Raw genomic sequence first — 16,517 nt, forward strand, 5'->3', positions numbered from 1 at the left:
TTAAAAAAAAACTGCTGTTATAAAAATGAACTGCTTAAAAACAAGCCCAAATATTTAAGCTGGCAGGGTTTAATATTTATTAAAGAAAACAGAATTTAGCAAAAGTTATACATTGAAAAACCATTTTCAAAGTTACCCAGGGTTAATTAATATAGTGTTAGGAAGAAGTATACAAGGCAAAACTGTAAGGGAAGACAAAATTTAGAATATATGAAACTAATGATTAAGAATGTGATAAATGCTTTGAAATTAAAATTAGCACACAAAAACCTATTCCGGTTAGGTAGTACTAAGAAGTACTCTGATTCCACAACCTGACATACATGAACACAACTTTTTCAAATATAAATGAATTGTACAGAAAAGGTTTTAAGTAATAAGTTATTAGAGGAGTATCAAACGCTCCTTTACCCTAAAAACAAGTCACTGGGGGACGTGCTGCAAGAATCTATTCTTAGCTCTCTCCTTTGGAACCTTACCTTTGATGGAATTCGCTGAAGAAGTTAAATTAATCTCCTACGCCGACGACCTGCCAATGTTGGTGTCAGGACGATGGAAGGATGAAGTGGAGAGCATATCCAAGTGAAATGCATAAATCAGCATTGTATCCATAACCAAATATTTAGAAGAACTTCATGGAATGAGTGCAATGCTCTTTCTCTATTTGGATTTAAAGTCAATATAGTTGGGTTACACGCATGCAGGTGCTGCTTATTATTATATATATATATATATATGTGTGTGTATGTGTGTCAGTTTTCTTTTATCAAACAGTTTATTTTTCTTTAATGCAGCAGCTCCTTTTTTTATTTGAGTTCATAAAAATCCTACGAATAATGTTTTAAGCATCCATAATGCACAGGACTCAACCACTCATAATTGCAATAACATACTAACATAAAACAATAACATCTTTTATTCTCCATAACTTATTAAAAAAAAAGTTTTACCTGTAAACTTAAAAAGTTAAAAAAAACTTAAAAAGTTTACCTGTAAACCAAGCTGTGCTTTTAAAAATAAAGTAAAACAGTTTATTATACAAAAATTTATTAACACAAACGATACAAAATATTAAAAAGCAAAGTTATATGAGACACAAGAAAGAACTTTTTTAAATCTTAAAACAATGAACATCAATTTTAAATATAAACTTAAACAAAATATATTACAAATACACTAAAATTTAGGAAAAAAAGTAAAGAATATTTTGTACTTTATGTAGCACAAAATTTTTAATCGGTGGCATAAACAAAACTTATAAAAATGTACTAATAAAAACTATACTATTCAATCCCTAGCTTCTCTACATTCTCCAATAACCAGTTTTTGTAAAGATTTAGTTTGTGATCATCAGGTGTAACATGTCTCCATTCATTAACACAAAATATACGATAAGAATCATTCCCATACTTTCCAATACCATGTAGTTCTTCTGGGTATGTCCACTTTTTTGCTAGAAACTCTTCTGAAATAAAAGTAATACACAGAATTCATAATATTTTCATTATAGATGCACTAGGACTCAAAAGAAAATTCAGCCTGTTGTTCAAATAAGTTGAAAAAATGAGAAAATACCTCTGTTCGATTACCATATATTTTAATCTATATCAATTAACGGTGTATCAATTAAATCTACAATTAAAGAAATTTTTTAAATTTTGAATTTATACAATCTTCTAATGTAATTTACAATTTTTACTCACTTTACCACATATCCAAAAATCAAAATGCATAATTCCAAATCGATTATAAGAAATGCATGTGAGATTGGTCATAGCAACTTCTAGTTAATAAATTATCCAATACTAAGGTGTTATATCTTCAATGAAATGGGAAATATTTACTGCATTTACCTCGGTAAACTGAAGTTATTACTTCCTGATATCTAACATTAAAAGCTAACTATTTATAAGCACTGGCTAAACAACTGATCCAATTTGGTTAAATTATTTATTTTAATTGCATTTTCATTATATTTTCCGATAATGAAAATTCATTGAATTAACATTCTAAATAATGTGCGATTGAATTATTTTTCTAAAACTTCTTTTTTGGTTTTTTAATAAAGTTGAGTATCTGAGTATCCTCAATTATGTTTTTGTATAGCATATAAGTTTCTTTATTTAGTGTAAAATACATCGGTTATTAACTTAAAAAGAGCTGTAAAGAACTTTATTGATACTACTTAACAGTGGCGATCACTATTACATAGCATTTCAGTTATGGGAACTAGTATATTAAATGTGCCTTTCTTTGATTAACAGTTTTTATCATCATTTACATCCTTTTACTTACAAGATGATACTCCATGAAATGTTCCAGATTAATCTGAATATCTGGTATGAAGGGATGCAATTTAATGTCTTACTTGGGACCCGAAACATTCAGTTACAGAAAATAATCAGTTCTTCAGCAGACATATCATACTTGTTAATTTTTAAATTAAATTTTGTTTATAAATTAGTTTCTTTATAGAAACAAGAACATTCAATTAAACGATGTAAGTATCATATTTAATCCAATATAAAATAAATAGCGATTTTAATTATTATAAAGAAAATACTGCTAAAATTGTACCTGTGAACTTCCTAATTAATGAACTTCTAACATGTTGAATTCCCAATGGTTTCAAATATTCAATGATTTCTTCTTGTCTTGCTGACAGAAGAGCTTGTGGAGTAGGCCATCTTTCTAGAAATTGTAGTATTTGTGGTATGGCTTTCTTTGCTGCAGATTTTAAATAAACCAAATTCAATTCAAAATTACATCTTTTATCAGTAAAAAAAAAATTGTTCTGCAAAGTTAATTTCTCAATAAGCTTCAGATAAAGAAACTAAATTATTTTAAGAATAAATTTAAAAAGTTACTTACTTTCTAAAGTTCAATCATATTCATCATACTATCTACAAGTTTAAGAAGAAAGGTGGCCTGACATAGTTAATTTTAAAGAATTGTTTTTAAAAAGTCTTACATTTTACCATGCTGATCATCAGTTGTTACATGAAAACTGTTATTAGATGTTAATAACTTGACACATGTTATTAAATAGAATTTAAAAGCAAAATTTAGTACAATGAGACAAATACACATACATATGATCAATGATAAAACAATGTGGTATCATGATTTACTAAGAAAATAAAATTTATAAATATTTTTTCTTCTTTCGATTAGACCTTTTCAGATCTCGTATTTTCTTTCTTTAACCATTGTTTCCAGTACTTTTTCATTCTTTCCAAGAGTGCTTGTTTTTGATCTATAAATTTTCTCTAGCTGTTCTTTGGTTTTTCCTTTTCATCTAGTTTGAAGTCCTCAATTGTTTTTTAAAACTCTATTCTATCTATCATTTTTTCCAGTTTTTCTTTAGTTTTTCTAGGTCTTTGTTTACTTCTCGGTGTCACCCTAGTTCTGTTTTTTTATCTTCGTAAAAGTTAAATAACTGTTTTGTAAGTCTATTTTCATTCATTCTATAAAAGTGACACTCATTCTAAGACATGTGACTGTGATCTAGGCAAGTGTTTTCATCATTCGTTTTTTTTATCTTAATACCAACATTCTTCATACATTGGCTTAACACAATTTCTTTTCTACATCCAATACTAGAAATTGTGAAAAAATAGTGTCCCTGAATGAAAATTATGACTTCTTATATAGAAATAATTACAAATGCATTATGTTCCAATACTGATATAGTAAGCAAATTATAAAGACCTGTTCCATGTGACTTGTCAGACCATGTTACTGGTTTTTAAACTACTATGTTCCCTGATGCTACAAGTTTGTACTTGGTATGACATGTTTGTAAAATTCAAAATTATAACACAAATGAGGGTAAGGAATGAAAGTTTTAAGCTAAATAATTGGCAAAAACTTTACATGAATCATAAATACAAAATTAAGCTCTAACCTAACTTACTAGAGTAGTATACATTTAAAACCTTTAGAAGGATTTAAGCCAGTTGTTTACATTCAAACTGCATATTTTGCTTTTATTCAGTCTATCATAAGGTTCAGCCTAATTCGATCACGTAATAGTGGCAACAATCATACTTTTTTATTAATAAAAAAGCAATAAGAATCAGGGCCTATAGCAAATATCAAAATTTTAATAGTTATAAACTGGAACATGATAGCATGTCTGGTCCATATGTCTTCTGTACAAGAATGGGATACATTACCATAATACGTGTCATCAAACATTGTTAGACATCTAACATATTAGTAAACACTTATTCTCTAACAGGAAAGAAGCTTTTAAATAAATTAAATAGCAATACCAAGTCCATCACTCACATTTTTTGATAAATTGGTCAATGGTTCACAGTTTTAATTAAATTAGGTAATATTATTAACTTAGACCAATAATTTTTTTTTAAATATTTACCTTGTTTATGGTTACTAATTAATGCTCTCTTACTTACTTCTACTGCTGTTTATATTTCTACAAACTTATGTTCTCATTTGAACTCGTGTTCTTAAAATATAACCTGATGATTTTTTTATTGTATTTGTTTGCCATATTATTTATCTCTTTAATTTATTGTTATGGCCTCAGTCATGACAAACAATTACAAAAATTATGTGTAACTCTAAACTTCTGAAATGATAAACAAATCAAAACCAAATTTACTACATTTTAGAAAACTTATGTTAAATATTTTCAATTACTTTTGTAGTAATCTTCAATGGCAGGTGCTGCTGTCATTACAATGGCATCAGCTGATGTTATTACACTGGCATCAGCTGATGTTGTTTTCATCAGCTAACAATTTTCTCTGAGTTAGGCAGACACATACTTAGAATTACAATCAAGTGTGGTGGATTTGAATCATATCATTTGATTGAATATTTTTGTGTTTGTATACTTAATCTTCTTCTTCTCATAATCTTCTTTGTGTTCAAAATTTTGTTGAGAACTGGTATGTATAGAATAACGACATACTGTTACTAATATTGGTGATTCTGTCATTTGCATCTATGCGATCATTGGCCAATGTTGGCTCTATGTTGCTATAAAAAGATTTTAAGAATTCATTGCACCTTATATTTTAAGCTGTATCCTTCCCCATCTGACTAATTTACAACATATAGCAATTCAGTTTGTATACTTCAGAGACAATATTTTTGTTTTGTAACGGTCTGTTTTTATTACTGTTCTGAAGGCAACATATCCAGATTTTTTTTTAATTTGTGACTATTTTTCCAAGTCTATTTATTTAAGTTACTGAGATTCATTTTTTATATTATTTATTTTGTGTAGGTGTGTGATGATATATCCATTTGTATAAGTTATATTTCATAACCGAGTTCTATATGTTCTTTGGATAAAATGACTGAAATGAGTATCTGTGGATCACACACATAAAGCAAGTAGTTAAAGAGAGGTCGTATGATTTAATGTGTTTCAAATGAGAGTATCTGTCATTGTAGGTTTAATGTATGTTGTGAAAGGGTGTATTGTTTTTTGAGAGGTAAGAAAATTAAATATCACCAGCCTTCCATAAAGAAGTAGGTATACCAAAATGATAGGTAAGCAATGTAAACACATTGTTTACATCGTTTACCCAGAATTTTGGACAGAAGGAAAACATATAAGTTGCAATTTAAGCTACATCATAGCTCTATGTAATTGTCATACAAGAATAAAGACCACAACTTACCTTGTGTTTTTGTTAAAAATATAGTTCCGATCAACAACTGCCAGGGGCTGTGGTATAAATCTTCTTGAATAAGACAGTATGGAGATCTTGGTGGCAACCAATTTCCTTCTGCTATACTCATACTGATTTTAAAATAATCCGACTTTTTCCCCTTCGATTTTTCTGCAATCCTCTGTTTGTAAAGTTTACCGAGGCGCCTTTTAAAAATCTTTGGAGTGGAGACATTACACGATTTTAACGGGATGCTTACGATTTCTCTTATACCACAATGAGGGTTGTCAACTAATTGGGAATCCTCAGAAAAATGTTCTTCCTTACTGTTTTTTACATCTCCCTCATAATCCAAACCACAATTATTCGTCACGTAGTTGTGGCTTGAAGAAGCAGAACACGGCTTGAAGCTTGAATTTATATAAAGTTCGTTTTCATGTTTTCTCACTGAAATAACACTAGGATTTATATCATCATTTTCAATTCTACTTAGTCGAGCACGTATATCTGACTCGTTTCTAAAATACTTGCTACATTTACGGTTTGCCATGACAAAAAAAAAATCATAACGAAGATTTATAATTTCCAAATAGGCACTATAAACCAAATTTCACTACTTCTATTGAATACAACATAACGTTAACCTTATCCATTCAAAACATAAACATTAAAACACCGAACCATCAACTACGCAACAATAAGATTAGGTTAATTCACGTTTACGAGAGCACTTTGTACACAATTTAAATTTCTTGTAAAGATGGAGGAAACTGACGTTTCTAGTGGCCTTTTTACAAATAAACATATTTTTTTATTATAACAGATGTCTGGCAGACAACTTAAAGTGATATACACTCGGTTTTAATTTAAAAAAATTATTAAAATCTGCTTCAAGAATATAAACTACTGTAATAGAAGAAAAGTCCTTTCTTACCTTTTGCTCCACTAAATTAAATGAACTTTACTTTATATTTCTCTTTCACTTTTAATAACTTCCTGTGTATTGTTTGATTTAGATGTTAAATAATAATAATTATTATTATTATATAATTAATAATAGACCAATACATAAATTACAATGAAAATAACTAGAATAAAAACATTATTGTAAACCTTGTAATATAAACATCTTTCCCGATATGTTAAGTAATTTTTGGATAATGCTACTCCAGAATAAAGTTAAATATGCTCTCCTCTATACAACATAGTAAATTATGAATACAATAGATAATATCGTTAAAATTTCAATTCCATTTTATTACACAAAATATCGTGTACCTCAAACAAACAACTGATCAAGTTAACGTCGATTTAAGTGTGGTTTATTGGTGCATTTGAATCGCTGTTTCTTCTGTTTATTTGTTTGCAATTTCTATTGACATTTTCATCATAATATGAAGTTTTGTACTATATTTTTAGTTATTTTTCAAAACATTAACATTTTAATTACGTAGCTTAAGTATTTTCTGAATTTTATTTGGCACCCGGTTTTTTTAGGTTAGAATATCCGGTAGTAAAAATCTACTTGCAGGTAATAAAATTAGTTTATTTATTAAAAAAAAATTATTTACACTTAGTACTATTAAGAAGACGCTTGTTTATGCTAGTCGAACGGCTACTTGAATGTGAATGAATATAAGTTCTGTGGTATCATCTTAAATTTATGAAAACGACATCGTTCGGCTTTTATATGTTTATAAACTATTTTGTATATAACCGTAGGCTATTAGAATAATGCGTTTGTAATTTATTGGAATAAAGCGAGTGTAATTTTTGCGAGTCAAGTCATCATTTACCGAGTCCCTTTGCAATGAAAGGATACTTTCGATATTATCTGTGTGTTTAATATTTTACGTATTTATGTTTTAGCGTTTACTTAATCGAAAAAAATATTTAAATACTTCGTTAAGTGTTCCGGAGTTTTACTTTTATTAACTATCTTGGTTACATTTTTCTTTTGTTTTGCAGGCCAAAGAAAACACATAGAATCTTGTAATTATATCAACAACAAAACGCACACATTTCATATTTAAATTGTAATATTTGGGTTGGTATGAGAAATTTACCTACACACGTTATGTAGAAGGCCTGTTTTACCTAATAAGCATGACAGACTCAATTTATAGCCACCAGTTAGATACAGAGATAAGTCTACAGGTATAGCCAACCCCACCAAACCACATGAGTTTTGAGTGGAGTATTCCTAGAAGTCCCCATAAAATATAATTTTGTCAGTAAATAAAATAAGTTTTTTTTTTGTCTTCAGTCATTTGACTGGTTTGATGCAGCTCTCCAAGATTCCCTATCTAGTGCTAGTCGTTTCATTTCAGTATACCCTCTACATCCTACATCCCCAACAATTTGTTTTACATCCTCCAAACGTGGCCTGCCTACACAATTTTTCCCTTCTACCTGTCCTTCCAATATTAAAGCGACTATTCCAGGATGCCTTAGTATGTGGCCTATAAGTCTGTCACTTCTTTTAACTATATTTTTCCAAATGCTTCTTTCTTCATCTATTTGCCGCAATACCTCTTCATTTGTCACTTTATCCACCCATCTGATTTTTAACATTCTCCTATAGCACCGCATTTCAAAAGCTTCTAATCTTTTCTTCTCAGATACTCCGATCGTCCAAGTTTCACTTCCATATAAAGCGACACTCCAAACATACACTTTCAAAAATCTTTTCCTGACATTTAAATTAATTTTTGATGTAAACAAATTATATTTCTTACTGAAGGCTCGTTTAGCTTGTGCTATTCGGCATTTTATATCGCTCCTGCTTCGTCCATCTTTAGTAATTCTACTTCCCAAATAACAAAATTCTTCTACCTCCATAATCTTTTCTCCTCCTATTTTCACATTCAGTGGTCCATCTTTGTTATTTCTACTACATTTCATTACTTTTGTTTTGTTCTTGTTTATTTTCATGCGATAGTTCTTGCGTAGGACTTCATCTATGCCGTTCATTGTTTCTTCTAAATCCTTTTTACTGTCGGCTAGAATTACTATATCATCAGCAAATCGTAGCATCTTTATCTTTTCACCTTGTACTGTTACTCGGAACTAAATTGTTCTTTAACATCATTAACTGCTAGTTCCATGTAAAGATTAAAAAGTAACGGAGATAGGGAACATCCTTGTCGGACTCCCTTTCTTATTACGGCTTCTTTCTTATGTTCTTCAATTGTTACTGTTGCTGTTTGGTTCCTGTACATGTTAGCAATTGTTCTTCTATCTCTGTATTTGAACCCTAATTTTTTTAAAATGCTGAACATTTTATTCCAGTCTACGTTATCGAATGCCTTTTCTAGGTCTCTAAACGCCAAGTATGTTGGTTTGTTTTTCTTTAATCTTCCTTCTACTATTAATCTGAGGCCTAAAGTTGCTTCCCTTGTCCCTATACTTTTCCTGAAACCAAATTGGTCTTCTCCTAACACTTCTTCCACTCTCCTCTCAATTCTTCTGTATAGAATTCTAGTTAAGATTTTTGGTGCATGACTAGTTAAACTAATTGTTCTGTATTCTTCACATTTATCTTCCCCTGCTTTCTTTGGTATCATGACTATAACACTTTTTTTGAAGTCTGACGGAAATTCCCCTTTTTCATAAATATTACACACCAGTTTGTATAATCTATCAATCGCTTCCTCACCTGCACTACACAGTAATTCTACAGGTATTCCGTCTATTCCAGGAGCCTTTCTGCCATTTAAATCTTTTAATGCTCTCTTAAATTCAGATCTCAGTATTGTTTCTCCCATTTCATCCTCCTCAACTTCCTCTTCTTCCTCTATAACACCATTTTCTAATTCATTTCCTCCGTATAACTCTTCAATATATTCCACCCATCTATCGACTTTACCTTTCGTATTATATATCGGTGTACCATCTTTGTTTAACACATTATTAGATTTTAATTTATGTACCCCAAAATTTTCCTTAACTTTCCTGTATGCTCCGTCTATTTTACCAATGTTCATTTCTCTTTCCACTTCTGAACACTTTTCTTTAATCCACTCTTCTTTCACCAGTTTGCACTTCCTGTTTATAGCATTTCTTATTGACGATATCTCTTTTTACTTTCTTCATCACTAGCATTCTTATATTTTCTACGTTCATCCATCAGCTGCAATATATCATCTGAAACCGAAGGTTTTCTACCAGTTCTCTTTATTCCGCCTAAGTTTGCTTCTGCTGATTTAAGAATTTCCTTTTTAACATTCTCCCATTCTGCTTCTATATTTTCTACCTTATCTTTTTTACTCAGATCTCTTGCAATGTCCTCCTCAAAAATCTTCTTTACCTCCTCTTCCTCAAGCTTCTCTAAATTCCACCGATTCATCTGACACCTTTTCTTCAGGTTTTTAAACCCCAATCTACATTTCATTATCACCAAATTATGGTCGCTGTCAATGTCTGCTCCAGGGTAAGTTTTGCAGTCAACGAGTTGATTTCTAAATCTTTGCTTAACCATGATATAATCTATCTGATACCTTGCAGTATCGCCTGGCTTTTTCCAAGTGTATATTCTTCTATTATGATTTTTAAATTGGGTGTTGGTAATTACTAAATTATACTACGTGCAAAACTCTATAAGTCGGTCCCCTCTTTCATTCCTTTTGCCCAGCCTGTATTCACCCTCTATATTTCCTTCCTTGCCTTTTCCAATGCTTGCATTCCAATCTCCAACTATTATTAAATTTTCATCTCCTTTTACATGTTTAATTGCTTCATCAATCTCTTCGTATACACACTCTACCTCATCATCATCATGGGCTCTTGTAGGCATATAGACGTTAACAATCGTTGTCTGATTAGGTTTTGATTTTATCCTTATTACAATGATTATATCGCTATGTGTTTTGAAATACTCTACTCTCTTCCCTATCTTCGTGTTCATTAAATAAAAAAAGTTTAAATTTAAGTAATCTTATATTTAATATTTAGTGAAGACCTGTTTTTTATATTTATGTTGTTATTGAAAAGTGAAATTTCAAGTATTGTTTATGATTACTGTTGTATGACTTTAAACTGAACTGTAAGCAGTTCCCCTGATATCATAGTAACTAAGATTTTTTACCCGTAAGTAATGCAGAATTAAATTAAGTGGTTTATTGACATTGCAAAAAAATTGATAAAAAAACTTTTTATTCCATATGCTGCTTAAAGTGACTTCTTAAAATTAGTAAATGGCTGAGTGATTAGACAGTTTTTTCCTAAAACCATGCTGAAGATTTTCAGTTACTTTAGAAAATACAAATAATAATGAAATAGCCCTATAATATATTGTAAATTCCCTGTCATGTGGAGGAGAATTACAATGAAAGTTTTAAAGCGATTAGGAAATTCTTCTCAGTGAAAGATTCATTATTAATTTCTAAAAGGGTCTATAATAGGTTGTATGATTTCTTTTAAAATAGTGGCAGGAGTTTCAGTGATACATGCTGGATGTATCACTGAAACTTTAGGAAAGTTGTCAGTGTTTAAAATTACAAATTTTAACTTCCATGTGTCGACTGGAAATAAACATCAATTCATCAACAAAATGTGAATTGTATTTTTGAAATCAGTTAATATTATTATTGTTTATCAAACCAGAAAAAAATATTAAAATCTGCTTCAAGATATTCAAGCTATCAAGAATATTAAACTACTGTAAGAGAAGCACTTTCTTACCTTTTGGTCCACTAAATTAAATGAATTTTACTTTATATTTCTCTTTCACTTTTAATAACTTCCTATGTATTATTTGATTTAGATGTTATATAATAATAATTATTATTATTATTATTATATAATTAATAATAATTATTGTTTCATTATCCTTTCACAAAATCCAACTGTAAATTTTAACATCCACAGAGATTTCTCAGCATACAGTTGGTTTTTATAGTTCCTTTAGTAATTCTTGATTTGTCTTTTTACTTTTTTCTGAAAATATTTCCTTGTAGATTGTTTACTCTTTAGTCAAGGACAAGCTAAAGAGAAGACTTTCTGAAAAACATTATGAAAATTGTTAATTTTTTATCAAAGATAATATTTTCATTATTAATCTCCTAATTTGTCAATAACAACTGCAAAATGACACAAACAACACCACCTGAAGAAGTGACCAATGCTCTAAGGTCTTCTCTTGGTAGTAGGACTACAGTTCCTTAGAAGATCTGGGTATCATTATCCATGGTGGGAGTAGTATTACTAATCTGTGATTTTATATCGATCGGTTCAATTACGTGCTGGTATAAATTTTTGTCCCTACAGATACTAAAGAGACACCTTTGAATCAGCTTAGGGTTTCTTAAGAAAAAGCCTTTCCTGACCTCAGAATTGTTTGACATTATTATAAACAAACTATAAATTGTTCAGCAAAATCCCCACTGGAGGATTCCTCTTGAACTAAATCAAACAAGTCACAGTTGAATAATCAAATGAAGAAGTAAGCACCTCTTTATTTTCATTAATTGTTTGTGGATTTTTTCTAATCAGTGTTGAAAATGCTATTTTATAATTTATTATAAAAATTATCATAATTTACGCACCCTTTGATGTCTAATGAAAATCTTTTAATAGAAATTTTGCTGTATTATGTTTTATTCACCTAAAAAGTCTTTTCTTTCTAGTTCTTGAATTTGCATTAAATTTTGTTATTTATTTATAGTTATTCATTAAAATTATTAATTTATTTTCAGTGAGTTATGTACCATGACATTGAAGACTATGATATTTTGGACGATATTATTCCAGATGCATTGGAAGATGACGAATCTTCAATGTCATTTATGCATCTTTTTGAATACTGTATCTTGCCTTCTTTACAGGATGCATCATCACATGTTAGCCGATTATTCTTTTGTTGCATTATCTTTAGGATTGTCGCTCAGCACTGTAAGTATTTACTTTATGTAAAATAGAATCGTACAATTCTTTTCTTATACCTGATTATTTAATGTATTATTATCAGTAATGTAACAGAGTATTATGAGAAATGGGTTCCATTAGCAAAATGCCTTTAATGACCTTTTAAATGCATTTTCTTTTTTATTGCTTCTTTCAAAATTTGGAAGTGATGTTTCTATTTGTTGTGTATTTGCAACAGTCATGGGATCAATGAAATTATATTTATGATTTACCTTCATAACATGAAAATCAGCTGCTTGAAGTTCTTGTTGTAACCTTTCCAGCAGTCCAACATTACCCAGAAAACCTTTTCTTTAGTAATGTTGTTTAACTATTCATTAACCTATCTGGAACTTGTTGCAGAAAGATCTTTTTTGTTTCACAACAAATTCCACCAAACAACCATACTTGCGGCAGAACCTGCCCATTATTCTTTTTCCATTTGGTGAGCATGCTCTCATCCATTTATATAATTTTATCCAGCCCTCCAACCTTTCTTACTGACAGATTTTCAAATGATAAAACACAGACTTCTTTCATGTAATTATTCCAATCTATAGTGGCACCTTTATACGTGTTTAACTCACGAACTCACCACAAAATGCTAGTTAATTCTTTTATCCAGCAATATATGAAGCGTACTACTGTCAACAAAGGAAGCCGGCTTCCTTTGTTGGAGAAACCTTCTGTTTGGAAAGTTTCTGAACCAGGTATATGCAAAGGAAGTATTCCTCATGTAGTTTTCTCTTTGTTTGAATTAGGTATTAAATCATTCAATTACATTTAAAGGTAATCATTTAATTAAAGGTCATCAGTTATCTTTTAGCAGTACAAATAACTTTTACATAAATTATATTGTAATTGTCAAATGATTTAATAGTTAAGAAATGAATTAAATTATTATACTTCATACAGATTCTTTAGTATAGAGCTAGATTTTTACAATTCCTTAGCTAAACCATGCTTTCTTATCTTCATGTTTAAACTGTTCTTTTTTACTAAAGGGAAAGCTGAAAAGAAGGCATTATGCATAAATTAAGTAACAACTACATTTCTTTTGTTAGAAATTTAATTTTAATTGTAAAATTTTTACCTGATTTTTTTTTTATTGATCACCTTCTAAAAGAACATAAGTAATCTTTATCTCATTGCATGTTTTTATTAATAAATGATACTATTTGACTATTTTGATCTCAAAGTCTGTAACTTTCATAAAATCTGTAAAAATATTTTCAGATATTTACAAATAAATTTGTAAAAAATATTGTTAATGTAGATGGTACTTGTAATATTACTTGGCTAGAAGATAAGAATATTTATTCGCGCCAACTGAATTTACAGTTCATCACAAGACAAGAATTGTTTAAAATGTAACATTAAGATTGCTGCACACCACGACATTAAATTATACACTATAACCATTACTAAGAGTTTTTGACAGTGTGTAAAGGTTTCAAAAGAACCAGAAAGAGATTTGTAGATTTCCATCCAAATCAGCCTTATACTAGGGCATTGAATTTAATAATAAAAATAATTTCTTCCAAGAATAGACAGTAACTTTCAGCTTTATCAAAAGGAAGTTGTCTAACAAAAATTGAGCTCCCTCTACTTTTATCCTAGGTTGGTAATTTTACAAAAAAAGTAAATCATTCTTCATCAAATGAGAAGATGAAAATGTGTTAACTTCTACTATTGCAGTGTTATTCAAGAATTTGGAGAATTATATCCAGTAAGCATCTTCATAATTTGTACTATGTTTTTCATTAGGGTTTCAGTTATTGTTTGTATAGTGTATGTTGACTGACTCTTTATCAAATAGCCAATTGCTGTGCTAATCATTGTGATAACTAGACAACTTTCTTGAATTTGAAATGAGATCTTGGTCACAACCTCTTCCAGGTAGTCAAAAGGTTTCCATGGTTTTTTTGTAATTAATACTTTATTAAAAGCACTGCTAAATAGTTATTGTTGAAATAAATTCAAAAATAGAAAGCACAAAAAAAATGATTATAAGAAAACTATAACTATACTGGGGAATTATTTAAATTCTAAGAACGTTATATATATATATTTATTTATTTATTTTATTAGATCAACCAAAGTACAGAATAAGTAAAGTAGGATGACTTACCGTATTCTACTATATATGCAGGAGCGCTTTCGTGATTTATTCTTATCATCAGCTGCATTATATACTCATCTCAAATTACGTTAAAAAATTTTGTAAAATATAATAACATATCATGCATTTATTTATTTTATTTAAAATTTAGAACCTTAAAGCTTTTTATTTTTTTATTTTAAACTTTATTCAGTTTAACTAAAAATTAAAACAGTATTTAAAGATATGAAAAATTAATTAAAATTTAAAATCAAAAATTCAATTTAAAATCAAATAAAAATAATTTTTAGTAAAGCAATTATTTAATTTACTATGATCATCCTTTTTGTAATTATATCTTTATTGTTTTCAGGTGATATCTCATTGGTTTGTAAACATGTTTTATCAGCTGTTCTTGGAATTTATGTTATGTACTATTATTTTTATGAATGGGTGATACATATTATTCTCATGGTTTTAGGATTTTATACATTGCTATTGTTAATTCCAAAATCAAAAGGAATACTTATTCTCTTGTTGATATTCATATTTCTTGTAGGAAAGTAAGTATATTTATTTTCTGTCTGTTATTCAATAAATTAATTATACAACAAAAATTTACTGGTTAGATGATTAGAGCAGGAGTCAGCAACACGGTGCCCTCAGTTGCCATGGCACCCTCAATAAGATTTTTATATGCCCTCACTATATTACCTATTAAGCCCAATAACTATATCAGCATCGCACGTATATAAGACAGTATAATTGCACAAGCTCAGTGTCAGCAAATAGCAATCAAGGGCACGCACTAACACACTTGCTACATAGCATGTAGGAATATTCTCACTTCTGATAAATTTGGTAGTATGTTATCATATTCTGAGTGCTACGTATTTTGAGTGTTATTATTATTGACTATATTTTATTATTTACATATTATTAGTAACCATATCATGCAAGATAGTTGTGCTTTTCATTATCAAATATATCTTACTGGTTCAACGGATTTTATAAATAACCCATCATGAATAATTGTAAAAGAAAAAGAATTTATTGTTTTAATGTTAACTGGGAAGATCAGTTTTGTTTTATTGACTTTAAAGGCAGATGTATCTGCTTACTGTGTAATAATAGTATGATGTCCCTAATAACTTTTCATGTGCCCCCAATAACTTTTGAATCTATTTTGCGTCCTTTTACTAACAAAAAGGTTGCTGACTTGTGGGTTAGAGCATAAAATGCTGATCATTTTAAGTTTATAGCATTCTTCAGACTGTTGTTGGAGAAGTTTCTTGTATGCCTTTAAGTGAAAATATTTTTTTATTATTATAGAATGGATATACATTTTCTTTCATTAATTCCTTTAAACTTATAAACAGTCATTGAATAACTACAACATATAACCTACCAGCATTAGGCAAAGCTATTTCATCGTTTATCTGGTTTTGGAAACAAACATTCTAGCTAATTGCTAATACCTTCAATGTTTTAATTTATGTAGCTTGTTGTCTGTTATGTGGGTGATTACCTGTTAATCTGTGCTAGATGTTTTATTGTATTGAGTTCTTCAGTGTAGTTGTCGGCTGACAAGGAATATATTTTAGGAAACACCCATGCTTATAGACAACATGCTATATGTAAAACGCAGAACAAAATCCAGAACATATTAGTAATAGAAAATATACACAACACTAATGTAGATTTGTCAATAAAATCATAAAAAATTGCACTATTTTTAGGAAAGAGAATTACTGGTCCACTTTCAATGCAGACAAGATACATAGGATGGTATAAGTACTAACAAAACATGCTCAGGAAAACAATAATCCAAGAATGTACAAATTAAACTACAGTAAATAAAC

At 29.4% G+C, this 16,517-nt stretch overlaps 2 protein-coding genes across 3 annotated transcripts in view; one reads left to right on the plus strand and one right to left on the minus strand.

Moving 5' to 3' along the window:
• Window positions 1-1,036: 1,036 nt before the first annotated feature.
• On the minus strand, window positions 1,037-6,579 carry LOC142323291 (uncharacterized). 2 transcript variants are annotated; one of them, XM_075362748.1, is made up of 3 exons: window positions 5,661-6,579; window positions 2,578-2,727; window positions 1,037-1,465 (listed from the first exon to the last, which is right to left on the minus strand). In XM_075362748.1, the coding sequence occupies exons 1-3, from the start codon at window positions 6,199-6,201 to the stop codon at window positions 1,284-1,286; spliced, it is 873 nt and encodes a 290-aa protein (XP_075218863.1). In that variant the 5' UTR covers window positions 6,202-6,579; the 3' UTR covers window positions 1,037-1,283. The 2 variants fall into 2 exon arrangements, with proteins under 2 accessions (XP_075218863.1, XP_075218864.1); XM_075362749.1 differs by lacking the exon at window positions 2,578-2,727.
• Window positions 6,580-6,961: 382 nt separating this feature from the next.
• Window positions 6,962-16,517, plus strand: part of por (Protein-serine O-palmitoleoyltransferase por) — a 55,575-nt gene continuing 46,019 nt past the window's right edge. Inside the window, exons 1-3 of the mRNA XM_075362751.1 lie at window positions 6,962-7,182; window positions 12,347-12,542; window positions 15,029-15,218. Of these exons, the coding sequence (XP_075218866.1) occupies window positions 12,353-12,542; window positions 15,029-15,218 (380 nt within the window). The 5' untranslated portion in view covers window positions 6,962-7,182; window positions 12,347-12,352. The remainder of the gene's footprint in view (window positions 7,183-12,346; window positions 12,543-15,028; window positions 15,219-16,517) is intronic.

This window comes from Lycorma delicatula, chromosome 4 (assembly GCF_047948215.1).
Source record: "Lycorma delicatula isolate Av1 chromosome 4, ASM4794821v1, whole genome shotgun sequence".
Taxonomy (NCBI): Eukaryota; Metazoa; Arthropoda; class Insecta; order Hemiptera; family Fulgoridae; genus Lycorma; species Lycorma delicatula.

Coding starts and splice junctions, on each gene's coding strand:
- LOC142323291 (XM_075362748.1), bottom strand. CDS start 6,201: ATGGCAAACCGTAAATGTAGCAAGTATTTTAGAAACGAGTCAGATATA. Junction 2,728..5,660: donor ATTTTTAACAAAAACACAAG/GTAAGTTGTGGT, acceptor TAAAATCTGCAG/CAAAGAAAGCCATACCACAA. Junction 1,466..2,577: donor ATTAATTAGGAAGTTCACAG/GTACAATTTTAG, acceptor CTTTTATTTCAG/AAGAGTTTCTAGCAAAAAAG.